We start from the raw sequence: 25423 nt of genomic DNA, 5'->3' as shown, positions 1-25423 counted from the left end.
TTCCTATTCTATTCTATTCTTTCTTTTCCTATTCTATTCTATTCTATTCCATTCCATTGGCATATAATGGACTTGTCTGAACAAAGGAGCATCCCAGCCCCTGCACCAAGAGCATTTATAGCATGTTCGTGCTTCGCAGCCTCAAGCCTTGAGCTCCAGGCATTGCCACCAGTGCTGATAAATCCCAGCAGGCAGGAGGGCAGCCCCAAGGTTTGCTACGTGGGGTTGGTTTAACACTGACCCAGCACAGCTTCCTAAGCAGCGTAGGGCATGGTGGCCATGGGTGACCACAGCCGTGTTTCCTCTAAAATCTGCTTGGTGTTAGCAGCAAGCATCACTCTGCTGAAGCAGGGGCGTGGCGGAAAGCTGGGTGTTCGCTTGCTGCTTTGGCTGTGGTGATAGCTGGACAGATGAGGTGTAGGGCAGATGACTCGGTGATCGAAGAGGCCAAATCCTGACACTGCACATAGAGAAAAGCCTTTTTTGGCAGCTGATGAGGAGGCACTGAGAGTGCTGCTGCTTGCCGAGAGTTCACAACCACGGGAAGGGAGCACAGTGTCCTTTATCAGAAAGTACCATGGCTGCCTTGGGACTCTTCCAAGCCTTCACGACACAGGTATGCAAACAGATCATTAGCAGCTGAGCCTGGGCCTGAATTTGCAAGCTTTCAGCAAATCTGGGGAAAACAAAACATAGGCAAAGTGTGGTGATGCAGCACTCAGAGCGCGAGAGCCACACACCGGCTGCAAAGAGATTTTGTGCCACATGAGGTGAGACGAGCATCCGTCTGACCTGAAAGCGTCAGCTGGGGGGCTGGGGCTGCCAGTCGCTAGCAGGGGTGAGCAGTCAGCTTTGGCCATTTGGGAGAAAGGGGCTCAGCAGCCGAGTCTGATTCTGGCATCTCGGATGCGTGAGGTTGGAATCGAGGTGATTTGACTTGGAAATAGGGAATTTGTCTCGGCCACCGAGAGCTGGCTGCTGGAGGCAGTGCCCCTTTGCACAGCAAGTGTCTCTTCTTTCTCCTGCCTGAAATAACTCCTGGAAGGGATGTTTTGTGAGAGTGCAACAGCCAGAATTGATTTTGACTGGAATGCGAGTTTGTGTGTCGTGTCCTGTGTCCCCCCCCCAGCTGTAAAGCATTGCTCGAGGTGGTCAGAGTCGTGCCATGCAGTGGGGCATGATGCCCTTGGGTTGGTATCTCCTGGGTTTGGATGCTTTGCTGGGCAGCATTGAGGATCTCTCATTTACGGCATTACAGAGCGCAGGAAATGCAAATGTGTGGTCATTATCCTGGCGACTGGTTAGCAGATTCAAATGAGATGCATCGCAAATGTTACGATCCAGGTTTCTGCCCCGTGTTGGTTCTGATCTCTGTTCCTGTGATACATCCAACCTACTAAAGCTGTTGGTGCGTAACCGGCTGCCTCCCCAGCTTCACCCACATCACCCAGCATCAGCGCATCCTGGCTTGGGCAGTCTGTCCCGCTCCTCTGTGCGGCTGAAGGGTGACTGCTGGTGAGCTGGGATGGGTGGCACCTCACGGCTGTTGTTTTGCTGATGGAAAAATTATCCCTTACAGCTACCTGAATCGTGGCGGGGCTGCAGCTCCTGCCTGTGTGCCAGCCCTGCCACACCTGGCTTAGTCAGGAGGAGTCGGCGTTAGCGAAGACCTGCTTTGTAAGCTGTGGGAGCTAAACTGTAAATAATGCATGCGTATTGAAATACCACCCGGGTAGGTGCTACGGGGCAAGCTGTCGCATTGGAAGGGGCTTAAGGTTTTCTGTTGACTCGGTAAAATGAGCCTTTACCCTGCTCGTTGCCCTCTGCAAGTTGTCTGGGTTGCTCCAGAATTTAAAGCAATTGACTCAAACTGCGGAGTACAATTTTTTACCCCCCTCCGCTGATGAATATTGACCCTGACAAATGCTTGAATTGCCTTTGCCCTTCCCTTGTTGAGCAGATGAACTGACAGCCAGGTGAACCAGAGAATATCCTACAGTAGAAAAAAATGGGAGGCTGGGAGGAGGTGATTTAGAGCAGCAGGACACCCCGTCCTACCCACTGCCTTCTCCCAGCTGGCTCACGCTCTTGCTGCAGCCTTGAAAGCTTCAGGTGGTCGCAGGCACTACCTGTGACTTAAACCCTCGGTTTCAAGCCACCCTCCTCCTTGTCCTCCCTCTCTCTTTCTCCAGCTGGACTAAGGAGTAACCCAGTAGTTTTTCTCCCCTTGGAGGGACCATCCATCCTGCTGGCACCGCTCCCCTCCCACCTCCTTGCACTTTTGCTGTGGTCCCCTAAGTACGTTTTCTAGTCCCATGTCTGATTAGAAAAGGCCTTTGACTATGAAAAGTGTGGGGGGTTTGGGGGTTTTTTTATTATTATTATTACTACTCCACTTCCTCTGCTTCTGGAGGGAGTGGAAATTAGATTTGCTTTTGACACACGGCGGCGATTATTTAAATCTATCCTCCCAACCTGGGCTGCTGTGTGGGGAATCAACTAGCAGAAATGGTTATTAAATGAGGGCATCAGCTGGTGAAGTAATGAACCCACACACACATGCGCTTCCTCCCCGCCTTGGAAGTCCTCCAGACACCCCATGATTGTTTGCCTTGTGTAAAACAGCCGCTGCCTTACTCCTTGTTTAGCTGGTGAGGTCTGCACAGGGCTGCTCTCCTGCCACCGTGCGGGAAAGGCATCGCTCCCCCAGGCAGCGGTGCCCATCTAATTACCAGCCAGCCCTGGCACGGCTGTCACCCCTGGCTATATTTCCCAATTAGAAGAATCAAGCTTTATGATAAAGCTTTGATAGAAGCTTTCTAAATTTCTTTCCAAGCCCTTTCACATCGTGCATCGTTAGCGGTGGTAAATGAAGGCGTTTAGTGAGCTCATCCATCACTTCGACTTGGGGTTTTGGCTTGCTGTCGGGGTGAGTTTCCACCTCCCACACCCGCTGCTGCTCTCTTTGAATGAAAATAATGTTTTAAAATAGCAGTGCAAAGGAGGACAGTGGTGGGAGCACTGGCAGCATTGCTGCTCCTTGCTGCCATGGGGAGAAGGGCTGGACCGAAGTTTCCAGCACAAAGGTTTTGGATGGTGGCAGCTGGGCATCAGGCATTTCAAAGGGGCACCGAGGCATATTTGGGCTGGATCTGGGTGGTTTCTTTGTTCTTGTGCATTGCTGTGGGGCTGGCAGGAGCAGGAGAGCCTGTGGGGGGGGTGGGACCGGAGAAGGCAGCAGGCTCTGCACGAGGAGATGCGAGCAGCAGGGTGCAGGTCACAGCAGGGCTGCGATGGAGCACAGCTGGAGCTTTCCTGGCACAGGCTCCTGCATCCCAGGCCCAGCCTAGCTGCATCCCTGGTTGTTCTGGTTGCTCCTAGGCAGGTGTTTCCATCTGTCCCCCAGTAGCCTGGCCCCGAGGTCCTGGCTCACCCCATGGGTGACCCAGACAGGCTTGACTCATCCCCTTCCAGTTTGACATTTCATCATCAGATGGGGTAAAGTCCTTTGGCTCACAGGTGACAGGGTGGAGAAAAAAAGCCCCTTTTGGCCATGGGCCAAGTGTCCTGCCAGCGCTCAGGGAAGCGCAGAAGGATCTTTTGCATCTCAAAAGGGGCTGGTTGGCACCTCCAAGGAAAGGGAGCCCAAAGCGCAGCGTGCAGACCCTGCCCACGCTCACGGCTCCGCGCTGCCTTTTGCCTGTCTTGCCAGCATGGGCAGCCTGTGTTCTGACACATCCCAGTCCCGGAGAAACGGGGCGTCCATCCCCAAGGCTGGTTTCTTTCATCTGGCAACATGTTGCCCAGGGTGGCAATATGCTCCTCCAGGAGTTTCACCCTCCCCTTGCCCAGGGTTAGCACCAAACTGGTGAGATGAGGGGTTTTTTTGTGGGGGAGCCATCGTCATGGGCTGGCCTCCCTGCGTGCCCAGTCTCTCATGAAGGTCACTTCTCACCTTGCTGTTGGGAATGGGGATTATTCCTTGGCAGTGTCTTGGCTGAGAGAAATGCCCATCTGGACTGTCCCCTCCCGTGTTCCCCAGTTTAACCAGCTGTTGGGTCATGCCGGCCACTGAGTGCTAAAACGCAGCTCATTATTCTGAAGATGATGAGTTAGAGACGGGGTGGGGGTGGGGGGTGGAAATACATATATATATATACGTGCATGTGTCCACATAATACAGACAAATTGCTTACCTTGGGAAATTTGTTGTTGGGCTGATCTCTCCAGCATCGCTCATTCCCCTCTAACAGCCAGCTGGGAGCACAGCAACAAGAAACCGCGTCACTGATGGGTACAGAAAGTGGAGAAAAGGGCAAAATGTGTGCATTGGGGCAGCCGAAGGGAGAGGGCGATGGGTTTGTAGGTTTATTGATAGAGCTGATAATGGGACCTGGCTCTTAACAGAAAAGCAAGTAGGTTACCCAGCCAGTCAGGGAAAATTCGGGGCAGGTTTTTGTGGTTTTCCTGCTTGTCCGCAGAATTTGCAGTGCCGTAGGGGTTCGGGGAACCGGGCGGCAGGGATGTTTTGCTGCTAAAAGCGGCGTATAAAATTCCCTTTTTGTTATGCCCAGCTGAAAAGGCAGTCTTGGCAGCGAGCTTCACCTCCGATATCAGCTCTGTTTCCATCTTTCCAGGGAAGAAGAATGCCAAGATGCCCAGTGTTAGCAGGGAAATAACCTGCCAAAAGCCATGAAGTGCTGGGCAAAGAGGGATTTTCTTTGGGCAGTTAAAGACGCTCGTTGCCTGCTTTCTTTTGTTTGGTTTTGCAGCCCCAGAAATGGTAGCGGCTGTTTCTGCTGACCCTGTAGAAGGGGGGCGGTCTATTAAAATGAAATGGCTTTGTGAGCAGGTAGCAAAGCTGCAGGAAAAACCATGCCCAGCAGAAAAAGGAACCTATAGGATGTAAATAAAGCAGGTTCAACCCCCTGCTCCGAGCAACTTTTTGCCGTACTTATAAAGAAAGGAGGATCCCTATTAAATCTTCTCGTTGGGACACAATATGAAAAAGCTACAAACCCCATCGCTTTTTCTTTTGGAGGCATGAGCAGAGAGCTAGTAGTGGATCAGGTTGTATCCTGTTACTCCTCGTTTGATGAAAGCTGAGGTTACAATGCTCGCTCTGTTCTGCCGCGCCGAGTGGGACCCACTATTTTTTGTGCACGTTAATGTAAAGCAGATTGGGTCTGCCAGCACGGGGAAGGCTTGTGGAAGCAGTCTCACACCGGTCAAGCCTCATTAGCTTAACACTGCCTAATTGCTGGGGGTCTCGTCCCTCCTTGGGGTTGTATGCCCCTGCAGGGAAGCAGGACGGTGACGGTGCAAGGAATTTCTTGGCCAGTGTAATGTCCGTTTATTAAAAATCACGTGGAACAGAACTTTTGTGGCTCGATAGCTGTGCAAGTTGCAATTAAAAACGGATAGCCAGGCCAACCACCAGGTGAAAGGCATTCACCTCGGCTGTCTCATCTCTTCTTCCGTCGGGCAGCCGGTTCCTCTTGCAGCCAAGACCTTCTCGCTGCTTGGCTGGGGGGGTTCCTGCCACCCTAGGCATGGTCAGACACCAGCCCCGTAGCTATGGGATGGCTGCAGGTTCGTCCATCCTCTGCCCTGCGGGGGGGAAGTGGTAAGTGTTCCCCCAAAAACCAGCTGTGGGAAACGTGTCCGCAGTCGGGCTGAAGCAGAAGTAGGTTTCTTTGATCCACCTGGGACCCATGTCAGGATTCCGACCCTCTCTTGGCCATTGGAATGCCGGGATGGCAGCGGAAAGGGCAGGGCTTTGGCTTGAAGTGGTCAGTGTGTCAAGGATCGGGGGAAACTGGGGGTGATACCAGCCCCCAGCCCTGGAGAAGGCATCTTCCCAAAGAGCGTGAGGGACAGGCAGGGATCCTGGGAGCCGGGCTGGCAGCTGCGTCTCGTGCTCTGGCTCTCATCAGAGCAGCACAGGCAATGGGGGACCTCTGCCTGCCTAAACTCTTCCAAATGTGATCTGTACTCCAATAAAATAAACAGTTTAGGGAAAGCAAAGCCCCAGGCACAGATTTTGGCAGCTGATCACTCCCTAATTGCAGGAAAAGCAGTTGGGAGAGGGGTGGGTTTTTTTCTTCTTTGGGCTGGTTTCTGATGAGAAAACTGGGCTGGAGGATCAGAGTTGAAGTTCCCCCTCCCTGTCAAAAATCTTATTTTCTTCTCCTTTGCATTAATGGGATTCAGCTTATTTCAAGGAACAGGAAACACAAACAGCCTCTGCAAAGAGTGACCCTCCAGCCTTCAGCGAAAGCCTGGTCGGTGTGACACATGCGCTTCTCTGCAGATACTCCTGGTTTATTTTTTTGCTCGGCAGAAGCAACCCGGAGCCAATGCCTCCCAAGCTGTCCTGCCTGACCGGGTGCGTTTCCCCCACCCCAAAGCCCCCCCGGCCCTGGAAAGGGATGGAGATAATTAACAATAGCCCTTTTCATCTGCAAATAGACAAGATGTGTCAAAACTCATTTATTTTTCTCTAAAATTTGCAATGAGGGGGACGGAGAGGGAGCAGCCACGCTGTCCCACCCTACATTGGGGGCCACAGCCAGCCTGCTGGTGGGGTCGTTCCTTGCAATGATTAAGACACACCAGTAATGAAACTAAATGAAGAATTCCAAGCAGCCAGCCATCCCGGTTATGCAGAAGGGGCTGGAGCCCCGGCCAGCGCTGCCTTGCTGTGCTCCATCCATCCCCACGGGTCTCCTATCCCTCACCATCACAGCCCGTTCCTCCTGCCCCTTCCCGTTTTCCTCCCCTTCCTTTCAGCTCACCAGGATGGAACTGTTTTAAACGCATTGGCAGCAAATTGTATGGGTTTGTGAGCAATTTACTAGTTATTGCTCTTCCTGTGGCCTCTTTCCTTTGGACACTGAGCGCTGCAACTCAGTTCAAAGGTTCTTTTCCCAGTCAAACACATCAGCTGCCTTTCTCTCTGGCGGGGAGCTGCTCATGTAAATCCAATAGCTACTCTCAGGTGTTTTTTATATATTCAATCATAAAAGTCCCTTTCCAAGAGTCTTTTCAGCCTTTTTCCCCTCCCCCTCCGTGTCAGAATTTAAAGAAAATGTTGTTTATTTATTGCAAACCATTGTTTGTTATAATGCAAACTTGAACAATTTCTCATTCTGGTCCAATTCTCTTCCAGGAGGGCATTTACAGAAGCAACAATCCCAACATGTTGTTTTCTTTTAAATTCTTGTTTTTCTGTTGGCACTTGTGCAGATTGCCTTTTCTACAAATGCATGTTATTAATGGGGCGTCAGCTGCAGTTTCTTATTACATTGGAGTAGAGTTTGTTGGGAATGTTCCAGCATGGTTTCCCTATAGGAAAACACAGATTTCTTGAGAACAAAATATGTCGTAGGAAGGAGTATATAAATACATTTCATTTTCGGGAGGATGGGGGAAGAAAAATGGAGTACTGCAACAGCAGGATATTTACATTTTTTTGCAATGCGTTAAATAGAGTTAAATAGCAAAGCATTTTGATGGATCCCAAATGCTTATTTTTAGAATTTTGTTTAGCAGAAAATAAAAACAAGTTGGGAAAAATCCCTGTTCTTGTAACACATAAATGGTTCTCGTGCAGAGCAAAAGACCATCGCTTCACTGAATGTTTGAATCTAGCCTCCTCGGCTCTGGACGATGATGAGGAGCTGGCTGTGCAGCATGCAAATGAGAGCAGTTCTTCTGCTTGATTATCCCTATTGGGGATATTTGTCAAGTTGCTTCTTCGGATAACACTACATTTTCTTGTGTGTGTGGAAGCTTGTTGCTTTGAAAGGTTTAATTGGGTCTTTTTACTCCATACCACTGGGATGCTGTGAAATTCTGATGACGCAGCAACCTCACAGCTGTAGAAGCAAGAGCAGGGAAGAGCGGTTTGGTGATGGAGCTTGACCATGGGAAGGTGTGGGTGCTCTTTCGGTCTATCTCAGATGTTTGGTTTGGTTTAACCTTCTCTAGGACCTTCTCTAGGGGTTGTTATCATCATAGGGCCCCATCGGTGGCTCTAAGTCCCCAAACATCCACCAAGCACAGCTGCTTCTCCAGCAGCCTGGGCATGAGCCCCAGCAGCTGGACCCAGATGGACTTTCCTTGAGCTCCCAGGTGGTGGATCTCTGACTTCCACTTGGCCAGTGTTAGTGGGTCAGATTTATGTGGTTTGGACTGAAAACCAAAAACATTATACTTTTTTTTTTCCCCTTCCCTTTTTAAATTCATTTCAGCCACTTGTTCACCGTGTCTGGTTCCTTTCTGTATACTGCTATTTTTCTCCTCAGCTTCCAGAATCCGTGCAGCCTTTGCACGTCCCACAGCCCACGTGCCCGTGGAAGGCAGTGCAGAAGCCAGTCCCTGCCTGCAGTTTTTGCCCGAGCTGCCTGCCCTTCGTTCCCCGTGGTTTCCCCCTTTCCTCTGTGCTAGCACAGGACTGAGGCACGTCAGCCTTAGAAAGGGACCAAGTATTGCTTTGCCAAAGTGCTTAATGCAAAGAAAATTGCGGTCCTTTATTTCCCTTCCTCGGAAAGATGCTCTAGGGTGGAATTAGAGTCATTCTGGGAGGTGTTAAGAGTAAATTAATCCACCCAGCCCCAAACACAGACTCTTCTCTGTTTTATGTTCTTTCTCTTTTCTCTTATTCTTTCTCCAGTCTCTTCTTATGCACTCTGTTTCCCCCAAAGAGGTGCTGCACCCAAAATACCAGATTCCTTCCTCCACCCGCACATGATTTGCAATATTAGTGTGCTTAGGTGTGTTTAGAGCCGGATCTGGGTCTTCAAAGCCTGAGTGCAGCTGCCCAAAGCCACCGCCAGCTCTCAGCCCGTGTGCCGTACCCAGCAGAGGAGCTGAGGGCTGTGCCACGAGCAGGACATCTGATGGCACCGGTGACATCTCATCCCTTCACCACACCAGGGATGAGGCAGTGACTGGTCCCCTGCAAGGTGGGAACCCATGTGCAAGGTGCGGCGTGTGAGCTGTGTCCCTGGCTTTGGGGTGACGTGGGGGCTGGTAGGCACCAAGGGCTGGGTGATGGTGCTCTCTGGTGGGTGGCTCTTCATTGGACGGGTTGAGATGATGGAGTTGAGGCTAGTGGAGAGGGTCAGCAGTCACCCAGGGGAAATTTTTCTTATTACTTGTATCACGAGCTTTTAGAATTTAATAGGTGTCTGTGGAGACGTTGCACAGGTGTGGATTAATATAGTAAACAAATATAAATCCAAGGTGCTTGACTTCATCTCACCATGATAGGAAGGATTTAGTGGTCAAGATCTTGATGATGCCAACGGTCCTTCTACCACCACGCTGTGGCCAAAGCCATGAGACCCTTAGTTCTCGTGGTGCAGGGGCTGGATGCTCTTGGGTGCACAGAAATGACTCTTCCCATCAACTACCCCATGCACTTCCCAAACTGTATGCCTGGAATAGAGAAGGAACAGGCCTGTGGAGCTTGGTGTGGAGCCAAAGACAATTCAGTGGGGTTTGGAAAGGAAAGATGTGTAAACAAAGAGCTGTTCGTGGAGCAGCCGGGGCACTCGGGCACACGGAGGAGGTATGCTGCAAGCATCACACACGCAGGGACCGGCAGCATGCAACGCTGAGGATTCTGCTGCAAGGGGAAAATTCTAGCATTCCCTCCAGGTATGCACTTAAAATGCTTTCAAAAATGTTTTTAAAAGTGCTGTGCCGAGTTCCAGAAATAGCCCAGTGTTTGGTCTTGCAACGGCAATAGGAGATCCTAGTTGGGGATGTGATTCCCACAGAACATTCCCAGCAGCCACAATTATTTTATAAACGGCCATAAGAAAGTTAATTTTGATGTCACACCTCAGGGCCAAAATTAGGAGCAAACCCCCCAGATGACGAGCTCCTGCCTGAGCTATCTGCCCTTCCCACCCCCCGAGATCCCATGGTGCTCGCTGGAGGAGCCGCCTGGGAAGAATTTCGGATGGCAGGGGAGGGAAGTTAACAACGGGGATGTCCAGACTTTACTTTGAAAACTGCAAACCTTAGCAAAACTAGGAAAGCTCTTGGAACAAGGAGAGGCCAAAATAACTAATCCCCACTGGTGCTTCCCTTCTTAACAGTAAAGACTTAGGATTTTTTTTTTATGTGTTTATTGGTAAGCCTTAAAGGGGCTTTGAAGTGCTGTATTTTTATATTTATATATTTGAAAATCCTCTTTGCTCTGAATCTAAGGCGAGGAGTGAAAACCTATTCATTTGTAAAGGTGGAGAAAAACAGACTTAACTATGCTGTTACTAAACCCCTAAATCTTTCTGTGGCAGCAAACGAGGAGCTAGACCAGCTAATGACTAATCATGGCAGCACACACACTGCAGCGCTGACAAGTTAAACTTTAGAATAAAGTAAAAAGCAATCCTGAGCTGTGGTGGCCCCATGTAGGAATCGTGTGTCTCTGAATTTTGGGGAATTTGGCAACCCCAGCTCTGATCTGGGCTCTGGCTACATTGGGTTTGGATTTCAGCTTTCATGTTTTGATGAGTGTTGGGTTTTTTCTAAAACAAAAGAGGGGAGGGGGAAATAAAAAAAGGAAAGTATTCAGCTAGGCAGCATCACAGACCTGTTGAACGGAGTTTTTTGGAACTTAACTGGGGAAATACGGTCCTTTCCCTGCCACTGGCCTAAGGAGAAGCGTTTTTGCTCCTGGCCTGTAATGCCTCTCCCTAGTTTTTATATATATATATATATATATATATAAGGAACAGCTGCAAAACACACATACACAGGCACATGCGTGTATATTTTTATATGCCCCCCCCACCTCCTGACACAGCCTTTGGACCCTTCAGGGTCCCAGGGCCGTTGATGTTCACCAGGCTGCTCACATAGGAGCAACCCCCCAGCCCTTGTCCAGGCTTTGGCGATGAAGCAAAAGGGCCCCGTTTTGGCAAATTCTACAATTTCTACAATTCCGCCCCAGGACGTAGACCCAGTTAATTTATTTACCTAAATCCTAACATGACTTTTGATGTTATCAGCCGCAGCAGTGCTATGTCCGCCGTGGACCTCCCACCAAGCCCTTGATGTTAGAGCTATCCCGCGGCTGGAGCTGGGAGGTTAATTTGAACTCGGTGTAACACTCCTTCCCTTCTATCCGCTGGGAGTTTAGTCTTTCAGCATCAGTGGGTGTCCCTTGGCTCATGAATTGAGAGATGAAGAAAGAGCAATCTATTCTCATTTTCCCTGTTTTAGCCATCCTTATTATTACATATACATCATATATCATATATGTCATATATAATACATATAAAATATAGCTATAATGTAAAATGTAGCCGTTATTATATACACCTTAGTTGCGTTCCTCATTTAAGCTAGGTAATTATATTTTCTTGTTTGTGTTCCTCCTCTGAGCCCGGGGCAGCTTAACCCTTTTGGTGACATTATTACAGGGTCTCTGCATTCGCTGCATTTGTTTGTATTCCTTCCCTCCGTTTCCAAAATACCTATTCCAGTGTTTGGCTGTCATCATTTGAAGCAGGAGTAGGGACCTGGAATTTAACACTTATCTTTGATACCATCAGTATTTCAGGACAAGTCTTTTTTCTCAAGACTTGACTTCTTTTCTGATGACTCAATACTTTCAATAATTTTTTGCTGACATTTTCATAAATAGTTTTCTCACCAGCGACAGCATGTGAATTTCTTACTGTAATTCTTCACTCTGTGGGGTTGCCTCGTCTTCATTTTTCTTGAGCTATTCCTTTGCCCTCCAAGAAAGTGGCTCAATAGTCCAATTATACTTTATTACAGGACACATCAGCATCTCCTGTGCTGATTTGTGCCGTGCTTTAGAAAAATGTCATGAGCTTATACGAAGAGGAAAGCCCTTTGTTTTAATTCTCTTTGATCTAAACCTCAATATTCTTGTTCATGGGAACGTTTTCTGATCTCATTCAATGCTGCATGCAAAATAGCTTTCGGTTCAGCACAAGTGTATATAAATCCGCATCCTGCCAAAGTGTTACCAGGAGTTTTGTGCGTGGTTGTATACCCAGTCCTATCATTAAATGGGTCAAAACCCCATATACTGTTTCCAGCTGGGGAGAAAAATCTGTGTATTCCCCTATGGAATATCCTTATAAAGTGTGAGGATGAAACCAAGTGGGTGTAACTGATCCTCCACTAAGGCTCGTAGCGATTTCTTTAATGGCAAGATCCTCCTCCGGAGATTTGGGGCCATTCTGTGGCAAACTTTATGGCAGGGATAAAAAATTTTTACAGCTGTTTGTTAACATAATATCTTCCTTACTTCCATGAGATGGTTCAGAATATCCACAGAACTATTTTTATTAAATCATTGGGGGGGGGGGGAGGGGGTTGGTTGGTTTGTTTCCTGAGGGACAGACTGAGCGTAGGCTGCTGCAGAGCAGCAAACCATCCTTCAGCGTGAGCAACGGGGATGCTCTGCCCCAGTGATTTAGATTTCCTCTGCCTTTGATACAGACTGCAGATCGTCAGGGTGAAAAGGCTGTTTGTACAGGGTAGTTGATCTGTTTCAGTAGGTATCAGCTAAATCCCTCTCAAGGGGAGGATAGAGCCCTAGTGAGAAATCCTCTTTTACTTGCTGGCAGAAATTGTATGCATGCTCCAAAGTTAAAAAAAAAAAAACCCACCAAACCCAAACGTGAAGCAATATTGAAAGCAGCTCAAAACAAAAAAAAAGAGCTGCCCTGAAGTTATCCCCATTCTCCCTTTGTTATCATCTCAGTTTTGCTAAAGTAAAGCCACACTAGAAGTCCCACAAGACGTTACATGAAGGCAGGCAGGCAGCATCACTCTGTGCAGGGGCTATCCGTGCTGGATAAAACAAGGATCAACCCCTGGATGCTTATTTTAGCCATGCTATTAAATGGTTATCACTTATTCACAGGGATACTATGTGCTTTATTTGACAGCAAGATCCTGCTATAAGCAGCTTTGGTGCTCAAAGACTGCAAGACGGCAGTAATTTGGGATTTTTTAGGTGGGAAGAGCTTGTTACTGCGGAATCACCCTGGCCCCAGCCTTGCTACACCTTGCTGGCTGGGGCTGCTTCCAAAAAGTGATGCAGCAGTACATATGGGAGAGAAGTAGCTGCCAACATATGAATATAAATTCTTTTTAAAAAAAAAAATATATATATATATATATTTCATTAGTTTCTTTCCCAGCATTGCCAAAAAATTACCAGCAGAGAGAACGATGTCACATTAACAGCTGTCTTCCTGCCCACATCCAGGTTAAATGAGACCTTGTAAAGGGATAAGTATAGATCTTGTTAAATGGCTGTGGAGGTGTGTGTTTGAGGTTTCAGCTAATCCAGCAAGCCACGAACCGCCACTAACAGATGCTGCTGCCGCAGTGCAACAGTCCCCCCAGGCACAGGAGAGTTCAGCGAGACTCCAGATGTGCCGTGCACCAAGACATCACCGACCTACCCACCGGAGCTTGGCACCCCATCAGTTTATAATAGTTTTTGCACTGTAGGATCTGTCTTGCCAGAAGAAAAAAAACAAACCAAACCTCTTACATTAAACAAGGAAAACCAGCAGTAGCTTTGTAACTTTTCTTTTTCAAGCCCTCTTGTTCTCCTGCTACCGAGGGGTGCTCAAGGGCTGATCCCCCACCTAGGTAAGTTGTTTCTGCCAGAGATTCCAGAGCTTTTTGCACCTAGAAATTCTGAGCTATTTTCTTAGGCTGAACAAGCTTTAAAGACTAACCTAAAACCGTTAAAATGAGGGCCCAACTCTCTGGATGAACGACGCTTAGATTCACTTTGGCAATTTTGATGTAAAGGACATCCCAGCGGAAGAGCAGCTCAGGGTCTCACCGAAGGCAGAGGGAATTTGCGTCAAAAACTTTTCTCTGGCAGATGGGGAGTCTGGGTAACTATTTGCCTGCACCTGCATGAAAAACAAAGACTAAGTTAGTAATTGTCCTGGCTTAGACTGAGCAGCCTGGGCTACCGGAGCAAGGTTTTGCCCCCTTGCAAAGCCAGGCTTAGTGCCAGTGGCAGGGGAAGGGGACGAGGGGGCAAGCCCAAGCTCTGACCCTTCCTCCGGCCCCTTTCCACGCTCGCAGTGTGGAATAAATCCAAGAACGGGTAGGCATTATCCACCATGCCCTTCTCTGCTTGGTAGTGCAGTTTGGTAACACGTTTCGTTTAAAGGTGATGTAGAGGGGTGCAGCAGATGCATCCCAGCTTTGCCACGTCTTGTGGGGGAGAGCAGCCCAGATGGGAAAGTGCTAATTGCACCATTGCACCAAAATCTAAAAAAAAAAGATCAAAATGATAGAAACTGCCTGGCCAGCCTTTTGCTAAGCAGCCTGTGTTAATAATCTTACCCAGGGCAAACCAGCAACTGAAATGTGCAGATAATAATGAAGGGCAGCAGTGACTCTCATTCATTAGCCTTTCCTCCCACCCGACCTGCCTGCTGGCTGATGTGTGTAGTAAGTCACAGGCACACACTCAGTAAACCACGATTTGCTTACAAAAAAAAAAGGTTTCCAGTGAGATTTGTGTGCCTTTGAATGGGCCTAAATCACAAGTTCAGAGCCTGCCATGGGTGATCGTAGCCTGGGGCTTCTGTTTATCAGTACGGTAAGAACCCTTAGCGAAAGGCGGCTCATCCATCAGGCTGGTTTGGTTTCTTCTCTTCAGGCCACAGCTCTTGCCAGGATGCCCAAAGCACGTACAGAGCCTCAGCACACCCAGCTGTGCTCACGGTTCCTACTGGACTGCCTGCGCCCACGTAGGGATGCTCGGTTGTAACCCAAAAAAATCCCACTGGGCTGCTTAGGATCTTGCAGGGGCAGAGCTCTGCACCAGGGCTTCGGTTTGTATTGGCTAAAGGTGTTCCTGCAAAGCCAGAGGGCTGATCCTCTTGGATCCAAGCTGGGGAGATGAAAGCACAGCCATACAAACAGCCGTACAGCCCCAGGGTGCTGCTGCTCCCTGCTTTCTCTGCCTCTGGTGCTGTATGCAGAAGGAAACTGCTTTCCCTCTGCTGCCAGCTGATTTGGGCTTGCTCTTGTAGGTCTTGCTCCTCCTGCAATCCCCCATCTCCTCAGTCCTACCTAACCATGCTGGATACATCCCTTTTCTCCTGTTTTCTGTTCTCAAGACTCCATTATTGATTTTTTTCCTTCCCCCACCAACAGACAAGACATTTTTCATACCTGGCACAGCCTCAGAGGTAGGGCTGTCTGTCAAATCGGGTGCTATTTCTTGCAAGACATCCCAGATGTTCATCGGTCTCCTCTCCCGTGGCCTTCTGCTGAGCACCGCTGGGTTTACTGTGCAGGGATGAGCACCCACAGCCCGGGGACCCTGCCCCAGCCTTGCGGCACAAGCATGGTCGTGGCAGACGGCACGGGCTGGGCTGCCCTGGCTCACTCGCCTGGTGCCGGAGCCCAGCGCCTTCTTTATGCCAGGGCTGCAGTCAGGATGATGGATTGAAATTGCCCTCAGGTCTCCCAAGTACTTAGAGCTAGAAGGTTAATAAGAAGTCAATCACTCTCCTTAATGGTGATAACGAAATTGGCCAACTGCTGCACAAACTCACATCTTTTTTTTAAGGATGAGAAATTAATTCATGCAGCTGGCATCTGGGCATTCTAGCATTTTTTGGGGAGACTCGTTGTCTTCCTAGAGCCCGCAATGCCCTGGTGTCTCCTCTTCCACCTGGCTTGAGTCTCCTCCAGCCCACAGCAATGTCCCCCCAGCAGCAGCAACCACAGCCAGGATAAGCTCCTCTTTTCAAACAGAACATCCCTGAATAACAAACACAGAGCAGCTGAGCAGCTTCTGAGGCACGAAGGGCAGGGGGCAACTGATTTCCTTACGGAGACCTTACCACTGCATCACCTAGTTAGGTGAAACTGTGATTTTTCCTTGCAGCACAGCAGGCAGGTGCCTTTCTGTTAGAGCAGGAGGGTTGCACCAGGTCATGTGAGACCATAAAGGGCTTCGGGAACCACAAAAAAATCCTAAATTTAGTTCTTTCCTATGGGGTGTTCCCTGAAAACAAACAGTTCATGTGAAACGACTGTGAGCATCACCTGGCTTTTGGATCAATGCCTTTTGCACAGTTGTTGCATCCAGCTCTGGTTTTGGTACCCGCCCTAGCCAAGCAGGTTCTGTGAAATTACCTCCCTTTCTGCCACACTGCAATACCAGAAAGCTACAGCTCAAGTGCAAACTGAAACTGGGCTGGCACTGGTGAGTGGTGAGGCTTGGTGGAGAGCTTGTTTTCCTAGTGTTTAGCCAAGCCTCTAGATGGCAGCTGATTTTAATCCCAGTGCTTATCTGCATCCATTTCTTCCTTTAATAAGATCTTCAAAAGAGAAGTAAAACCGAAGTACTGCTAAACGGACTGTGGAGCATAACCCAGCATCACCAAGGAAATGTCAAAAGACATCTTTCACCCCTGCCAGCCTCCCCATCACAACCTGGTCAAGATTTGAGAGATGTTTCCAGTCTAACAGCACCCAGGACTTTGCCTGCTCTCACCCCAGCCTGGCTGGGTCATAGCCACGTCTCCAGAGCCAACCTGTGGCCATGGGCACCCGCCACATGGCTTTTGTGCCATTCCAGAGCGGGATTTGGAGACTCTTAACTGGCACACAACCCCTGGGCACGGATCTTTGGAGTAAAGCTCTCATTTTCCCCCTTGTTTGAAATAACAGCCTCTGGGCAGTCATTGCTCGTGGGCAGCATGGGAAAACATGCCCAGAGGAGACAGCAGAGCAGCATCTTGGCCCTGAGTCACACAATCATAGAATCATTTAGGTTGGAAAAAGACCTTTGGGATCATCAGGTGCAATCATTACTCCCAGACTGCCAAAGCCCACCACTAAACCATGCATTGCATCTACACGTTTGTTAAAGCCTTCCAGGGATGGCGATTCCACCACCTCTCTGGGCAGCTTGACCACCCTTTCAGTGAAGAAATTTTTCCTAATATCCCATTTAAACCTCCCCTGGCACAATGGAGGCTGTTTCCACTTGTCTGGCCGACAGCTTAACCCCAAGCACAAACGCAGCTGCGTTCTCAACCGGTGCACACGCGTCCATCCACCGGGACACCCCGGCAGCCCTGCCATGGCTTGTCCTGTATTTGCTGCTAAAACCACCCTCAGCCCTGTTAAACTGGCCTCGCTGACTGCACCAGTGCCAGCCCAGATGGCCTGCCGTGCTATTCGGCAACCGGCTCAAAGGCAGGCAGCTAATAATCCACAGGGATACGACAGGCAGACACATGAGGCACTGCACATAGCACCGGCCCCTCGGCGGAGCAGACGCACGTGGCAGATCGTCCTCCCTACGTTCACAATACCGTGTGCAACACCCAGATCTTTTTGCTCTCTGGATGACGACAGAGCAGTAAGACTAGGCAGAGCGCTCAGCTAGCGCCCGTGCACGCACGCATGGCAAGGGCCACCCTGCGCGGCAGCTCCTTGCTGCTCTCCCTGGCTCTTTGCCAGCACCTTGAGACACGCTGGCTTGGAGCAAACTCTTCAACAATATGTTGGAGCCATTTCAGTCTTCCTGTGATGATTTAGGAAAGTTATTCTGATGATGATTTCGGAAAATACACACGCACTACACACACACACATATATATATATACACACACACTTACCTGCAGCCCCCCCTGCATTTTTTTTGAGGCTTATTTCCATAGGAACTGCAGGAATTTCACTCCTCCTCAGCTTGCAAATCTCCAGCACATCAAGTGGCCGTGGCAAATGTCACGTTCCTCAGTGGTTAATCGGGTATTGATCAGTCAACAATAAAATGCTTTGGTACTTATAAATAACCTTCAATTCCCTCCACCTTGCCTTTATTCTAAGTTACCCCCCCTCCCCTCCCCAGTCTAGTGGGGAGCTCACATATTCTAAGTTACTCCCCCCAAGTCCAGTGGGGAGCTCACACCACTTGCAAGGTGGTCTGTGTCTGTGCATTAATTACAAATCAAAGCTCAGCACAATTTACAGCTCTCTAGCTGTGATCCTTCTGTATTCCCCAGGTAAAACCCTGACACTTACCAGCTGCCTGCACCCAGCCCCAGCTCACGACATGGGGCACACGGTGGGACCAGCTGTGAAGCATCCTACCATGCCATGGGCAGCGGAGGTGGGGGGTTTGCTCGGCGGCAGGCGGTGCTCAGTAGCTAAAAAAAGCAGTGTTAGGTGCTGGTTTGCATTTCCAGCTGGAAAACCCAACAGGTGCTGGGCAGAACCGTCGTTCCTCAGATTGGGCTGTAATGAAAGGCAAAAGCATTTTTTGCTGAGACGTGTGTCACTGCAGCAGATGAGATCTTTGAGGCTCACCAAGTTGATGTGAGCAATTAGCATGCGTGAGGCTCCTTCAACCTCCTAATTCACTCGGAATAATTCATTTAGCAAAAAGTCCTCAGCAACACTAGTCTGCCAACAGGTCCTCCTTGTAGATGTGTTCTTTGATTCACTTTAGAAGATAAATTGACCTGTGAAACTCCAGTCTAGCTAATGCTAATGACTCTCTATAGGGCCATTGTGAGAATTAATTTATTTATCTAAGGATTTCTCCATCATGCTCGTCTCCTCGGCAGCTACACTGAAGAGACATAATAGATCTAACACACTGGAAATACTAGATCAAATCAGCCGGCCCTGGAGGTGTCTATCCTACATTTGCTGTCTTGGGATGAAGTCGTTCTGGCTTGGGTCTCAGTTTCCCACCTGTTCAGGCGAGAGGACGAGCACGTGCCTCCCTGCTCAAAGAGCTTCACAATCAGCAGTGTGAGAAGTGTTACACCAGCACCAGCAGTTCCTGCCCACCTAAGCAAGGGCTCCCTCGCCCTTCTTTGCTCCTTTAAAAAGCAGCAGGATAGCCTCTTTATTCCGGGGTTTTGCAGTGGCTGTAGAAAAGAACTCTGCACTGTTTCTGAATTAGGGGTTTTAAATATGGTCTCCTCGTTTCTGGCCATCTTCTATCAATAAACAACAGCCTTGAAATGTCTCTCTGCCTCCAAACTTGACAGCCACACTCCTGGACTCTACAGAAGAGATGGTTAGCCCCAACCGAACATCCTACCTAAATAACCCATGTTCTTGAGCAGCCAGAGAGCCCAAAGCGATGGCACCAAGCAGAGACATTCCCCAACATTAACGTCCTTCTCCTTTTCTCCCCCTGCAGTTTGAAAGCTGTCCTGATGGGCAAGCCTCAGGACAACACAGTGGACTTGTCAGGCATCCCGCTGACACTGAAAGACTTGGATCGCGTCACGTCCTACCTCCAGCACAGCTCAGAGCACATTGACACGGTGGAGCTGTGCTTCACGGAGCTGACAGACGACATGCTGCTGCAGCTGCTGCCGGCGCTCTGCGTGCTGCCCCACCTCACCACCCTCTCCCTCAACGGCAACCGGCTCACCAAGGCCATCCTACGGGACCTCACCGAAACCCTGAAGGATCCCAAGAAGTTCCCCAGCGTTACCTGGATCGACCTTGGCAACAACGTGGACATCTTCTCCTTGCCGCAGCCCTTCTTGGTCAGCCTAAAGAGACGATGTCCAAAGCAAGGCAACTTGCCAACCATTCTGGAGTTCGGTGAGGGTCAGGTAAGCGATTTGGAGAGCCAGGATGGCCTGGCCGAGAGCCAGGAGGACCTGCGAGCTGGGCCAGGCAAGACTGACAACACAGGCTTGCAGCAGACAGATAGAACGGTCGAAGCTGGGGAGCTCCCCAACTCGGACCAAGGTGCTGCAACCCCGCAGACATGATGTCCAGCTCCGTGGCTCTTGGGTGGGCACGGTGAGCAAGGGTGACTTCAAACCGAGACCTCAGCGCTGAAGGTACTGGCGGAGGGTCGATTCACATGGTGGGATGCTTCGGGAGCCCGGACTGCTGCCTTCCTCCTGTACAATGAATGTCAACTTCTCTCTTTTCAAAGAACACAAAAAGGTTATCGTGTCGAATACTTATATTTTACAAAAGCTGGCCAGGTATTTTTAAACATTAGTGATGTGCTATGCCTTTTAACCTCTCAAAAACGCATCTCCAAGGTGGTGTCATACAAGACCCTTAGAAGAGCACAAAAGGGGAGAAGAAAGGTGCCCAGACTTTGTAAAGAAGGGCTCCCTTTCCCTCGCGCTGGATCTAGCCAGATCGCAGCTGCTCTCCTAGGCATGATGGACAGACAGCAGTCACCCCAAAGAGGACTGCCACTGAGATAAACCTTAAATCCTTTCCAATCCTGACTTCAGGAGTTGCTGATGAATAGCATATCTGCTGAGATACAACAAAAGTCCGATCACGCACTAACCAGGGGTGTTTCCCTTCATATTGTGAGCCAGCCTGCAGGGACAGCTTTGCTTTCCTGGTGCGAAGCTAAATCCCAGCCCGCAGCATGCCTGGATGCTGCTCTCGCTCTCCAGCCTTACTGAAATCAGGCTGGCACTTGTGCCTGCCCAGTATTTATTCAGATGTAAAATCCAGTTTCCCACTAGCCGTGCTGCTGGAATAACTCCAGAGCGTTTAACGTGGTACCTGGAGCTTGCACCAGCGATGCTGACAGTATTTGATCCATTTTGAGACGCGAGCCACAAAATCTGGAGCTGGGGCTCAGCTCAGGTTCATCGCTGTTGATGACAAAAGAGACTACAATACTGAAGGTTTATAAAAGAAAAAATAATCCTGGGGTTCATCCCTGTATCACTGCCGCTGAGGGCAGACACAGCCAGCTGGAGATGTAAAGCCTCCGAAAGGCTGTTGGGACACTTGGCTGTGTCCGTTGCCCCCTGGACCAGAAGTCCTTTGTTTTTAAAATGTTGTTTTGTTTTTTTCTAAGAGACAGGGGTTTGATTTTATTTTCTTTTTGATGGAAAATGGATCACCCCAGAGCAGCAGTGCTGGACCATGCACTTTGGCTTTTGAACCAGAATTTCGTCTGATCCTCAACCTGGGGGAGGGCAGGAAAGCGTGAAAACTTCCTCTCCCTTACCTTCAAAGGGCCAGACCTGACTCCCTTTGCGAAGAGGGAGCCCCTTTCTGGCTGTTCAAAGCCCATTCCCCCGACCAGCTTTACAGCATCGTTTTTCTGGCTCGCAGCGGTGACTCTCTGGCTTTGCTTTTTCTGGGTGCAAACGCAGTCAGACTTTTGGTCATCTCTTTGGCTCTGTTTGGTTAACACCACTGCACCGGGAAGCTTTTTCCAGCAGCGCTTCACACTGTTGGTGGTTGTTTCTCCTCCGTACGCAAGTAGGTAATTTAGAAGAAACTCTGCTACTCGTTTTAATACATTTGGCAACATTCAGTATGATTTGCATGTATCCAAGCCTTTTTCCTTTGTTTGTTTGTTTGTTTTTTAATGCTAACTCTTTCCAACAGGCATGAAAAAACTTTGCAGTGAATAAACTGATCTGTTTGAAATAAAGGAGCTATCCGTAATCAAAATAAATGAAAATGTTTAATAAAGACCCAGCGTTGAATTTTTTCCTCTCTACAGGTTAAATGCCCAGCTGGCATCCCAGAGCACCCCAGCAAAACCGACGACCGAAGGAGCTGCATTCTCCACGGTGCTTAAAAAAAGGGTCGCTAGAGAAATAAATAGCCCCGTTTATGGGCTGGGTTCTGCAGGGTGGGCAGAAGGTGGACACAGAAGCATTATAAAAGCATCTGTTAAATTTTAAACGTCGCCAGTGTGCAAAACTAATGGGGGAGAAAGGAATGCTGAGGACAGTACACCGCCCCACGGGTTTTCACCTCTTCTCAGTGCACCGAAGGGAATGGCTGTTCTTTGCAGCAAGGATTCCGTGGTCCTGGATCTTTGTTCCAGCACCCAAACCATGGCATGGGACAGGACACGGGTGGGAAGAGGTTCATTGTAACTCCCAGCAGACCTCTCCTGCAGCACTTGGGGACTATTTCCACCATTACTACAACTTTAAAAAGGTACCTTTAGTAAAGGCAGAAATTAAGCAAGACATGATACACCAGGCTGGCCGGGTCTCGGCTGCATCCCTCACCATCAGCCCATCCCTGGGGGAGGCTGCACTTCTCCCCCCTCCCCCTGCAGCCACATGCAGGGATCTGCTTGCCTGGGGCAGGCTGCAGGACTGAGTTAATATAGCACATATGCTTTGTCCATATGGAAAGGTTGCCAGGCAGCATACAGAGCCTGTGCCTACACCCAGGGCAGGCAATGTAGCACAGGCAGTAAATCCACCATCACTACTGCCACACAGACACACCGCCCTGCTGCACCAGGAGATTTGGTAACTCCATGTATGGGGATTTCATCAAAAACAAGATTCCTCCTTACAAACAAGAAAACTTCAGCAATTTCTTCTGTAAGAGGTCAGGCACTGGTTTGCTCAGTACCTCAGTACTCAACAGTGGGCTCCTCTCCTTGTGCACAGGTCAGACCCCTCCATCTGTTTAAACTATTTAAATCACAAGCTCCTCGCTGCAACCTTTTTATTTTCTGCAAAGTATTTGCACAGGAACCGGCCATCCCGGGCCTTAGCATTCGTCTGGACCCCCCGGTTTAGCTGTGCAAATTCATAAACCAGAGGCACTTTGCTTTTAGAGTGCTGCATCACTTAGTGATGCTTTGCACGCTCAGTTCCCTCACCAACACAAACCACCCAGGAGGTTGCTCCTGCCACATTTCCCTTCCAGCTGAGCTGAGCTGTTTCACCTGCTGTGAAACACATCAATCAACTGGGAAATATTTTGCATTTATCAAGCTCTTTCTGCACAGGGCTACCAGCAGCTCACCAGCTCAACTTTTGGCTACAGAGGGCTAAACATAAGGCTCTGTCCCTAAGGCTGACGCAGATGTGCTGCAGATTGGGACCTCATCCCAGCCATCCCCCTCTACTGTGAAATGCCGTGGTTGGATCCCTTGTGTGATCATCCAGGACCATGCTGCAAAGGATGAGCCTCCAGAGAAAGACCCCACAGCCCTGTGCAGATGTTGCACGACTTGAGCTAGCTCCGCTGGTACAGAGAGGCTGTGCCGGTATCTCTGTGCCCAGTGAGGATGCAGCCCTCGTGAGAAAGGGAAATAACTAGAAAGGGCTTTTTATTGTACATTTGTGCATGCTGAAGCATGCAACCCAAATTACTGACTTTCACAGGCAAAGAAAAAAACCCCACAGCTCTAGTGGAGACAGTTACTCAGTTATAAAAACAAAGAGGACTTTAGCTAATCAGTCTCTTCTTCACAGTGTGGATTAGGTCAATTAGCCATTTATTGCACTTCAGGATGATGATCCTGTGGTCTCAGTGAAGAGCGGGGTTTTTTTTAAGAAAGCAGCATGAGGTTGCCTCCCTTTCCAGCTCATCAGCATCAGAACAAGCCTGGAGCTCACTCCATGTATAATCAATGATGTTCCCTGTGCTATATGGGGCTGCTGCTTCTGGCCAGAAGCTTTTAAATGGCCCTAGAAGAAGGATTCAAGTACTGAAAATCACTGCTGTTAGAATATTAAAGTTGGCTGAGGTCATTTCTTGTCAAAGGGGGGAGAAAACGGCCACCAGAAAATAAAAAAGTGCCTAAAACGCCCAAGCCCGCTTTGATTTGTTATCTCCACCAGCACCACACAGCTCTGCCTGGGCATGAAAGAAGCCAGTCTGTGGGAGATTTACACCTTCAGTGACAGAGATGTAATTGAAAATGATTCTGTGCAGATGGAAGGGGAATCGAAGGGAGAATCGAGGGGAATTGAAACAGTAGGTGAGGCATGAGAGCCAGGGAAGGACCACTGCTATGCGCTCCGGAGGGCTCGCTCCAGCTGGGTTCTCTCAGAAGAGTTTGCACAAGTCCTGTTTGGGTTTTGAAGGGAATTATTAATTTAAAATGAGGGTTATGTTCCAGAAGAGGGGGGTCAGGAGCAAGCAAGAGGGCTGGTGATGGTCACCCCCAAGCATTAGTTGCTGCTCACCCCTCTTTCGGAGAGGAGCAGACGACTGCAAATGCCTACCCAAGCCCCTACCCAAACCTGCCGCAGAGGAAAGGTCAAAAAGTGGCCTAAAGGACTAAGGGGACAGCAGGAGGGCTGAGCCGGGGAGGGGGCTGCCCCAGGCAATAAACCACCCTGGTTATTGCCCTGCAGCTGACGCTGCATTCAGGCCCAAACGTTCCAGCGCTTTCCTGTGGTTCAGCACATCTCATTTCAGCAGTGGGCAAGGAGGTGGCTCCCAAGCTCGTGCAGGGACCACTCGTGTCCTGAGAAACACAAAGACTCCCGTGTTCCATTAACTGGTAGCGCATCGCCGGTAGGTGCTATTGCCAAGGAAACCAACTGACCTTATTAACAGCATTCATACATTAATGCTTATGAGGAAGGGAAAAAACAACTAACCTAACCTCTCCAGTGTGGTGTTCCTAGGTGAGCAACAGATTTAATCTCTTCCTGACCTCTTTGGTACGCAGATGTTGTCCTGGAAACACGGTGCAGTGCTCCCGCTCTTCCGTCACTCCAGGGGCAGTTGAGTTTTTATCTGCCCGGGGGCTGTATTCCACCAGCAGCCTATACACAGCAAAAGGAGCTGATCCTTCCAGCTCTATTAAATGCCTTTAGCATTAAATTCTGAAGGACAGACTGGAAACCAGGATCCATCATTGACAGTCCTCTGACAGCCTCCAGCGATGCGAGCCTCACCACTTCATATGAGCGGGCTCCAGCTTCACGCAAGATTCTCAAATGCTCAACAGCTGTAAGCTAAAGAGCTGCTGACCCTGCAATACCACAACCTGCTGAGCTGCGGAGCTTCAGCCTCTCCTTTCCATGCCTTGGGGGAACAGAGTCTTCCAAGACGATAAAGTGGAGTTAAAGGCTCGATGGGGATCGCTCCCTACCCTTACAGCCCCCCACAAGTGACTGCACGCTTTCAACACATGGGTTTGCACACAGCCAGGCAGCACATCATGACCACTACTCCCACACAAAGCTAGCCAAAAAATAAGAAATACAACAGGTTTGGGCCTAACTGTGTATTTACATGTGCATGGTCAAGGACAGCTTGTCAAGAGGAAAGCTAAGCGAGGAGCAAACATCTCCCTGCGTGGATTACAGCTGGGCTGCCCGCTTTGAGCCCAGTGCAATAGCCTGGGCAATGCCACGCCGAGCTGCAAACCCCACCAGCTTTATCATAAATGCACGTACCTGCAGTAGCAACTGCTTGCAGGCAGGCAGGTTCCAGCCGCCAGACTTAAGACAAGCAGAAGAGACAAGGCGAAAAAAAAACCTGCAGGGCTGGCTGTGACTTATTTCACCTTGTTGCAACCCACACTCTGCTTGTGCCAGTAAAGCTCCAAATCCACAGGGCTGCAATCCCTTCCTCACCAGGACCAAGCCCCAGGGGGGACTGAGACCCCTCTCCCTGATGCACACAG

At 49.4% G+C, this 25423-nt stretch overlaps 1 protein-coding gene across 1 annotated transcript in view; it reads left to right on the top strand.

The window, feature by feature from the left end:
- Positions 1-23969, top strand: part of LRRC75A (leucine rich repeat containing 75A) — a 97763-nt gene extending 73794 nt beyond the window's left edge. The window contains exon 4 of the mRNA XM_056353573.1: positions 19217-23969. Coding sequence (XP_056209548.1) covers positions 19217-19802 — 586 coding nt within the window. The 3' untranslated portion in view covers positions 19803-23969. The remainder of the gene's footprint in view (positions 1-19216) is intronic.
- Positions 23970-25423: the final 1454 nt, after the last annotated feature.

Source organism: Falco biarmicus, chromosome 1 (genome assembly GCF_023638135.1).
Source record: "Falco biarmicus isolate bFalBia1 chromosome 1, bFalBia1.pri, whole genome shotgun sequence".
Lineage (NCBI taxonomy): Eukaryota > Metazoa > Chordata > Aves > Falconiformes > Falconidae > Falco > Falco biarmicus.
Note: the sequence above shows the minus strand (reverse complement) of the source record. Positions and strands in the feature narration are given on the sequence as shown.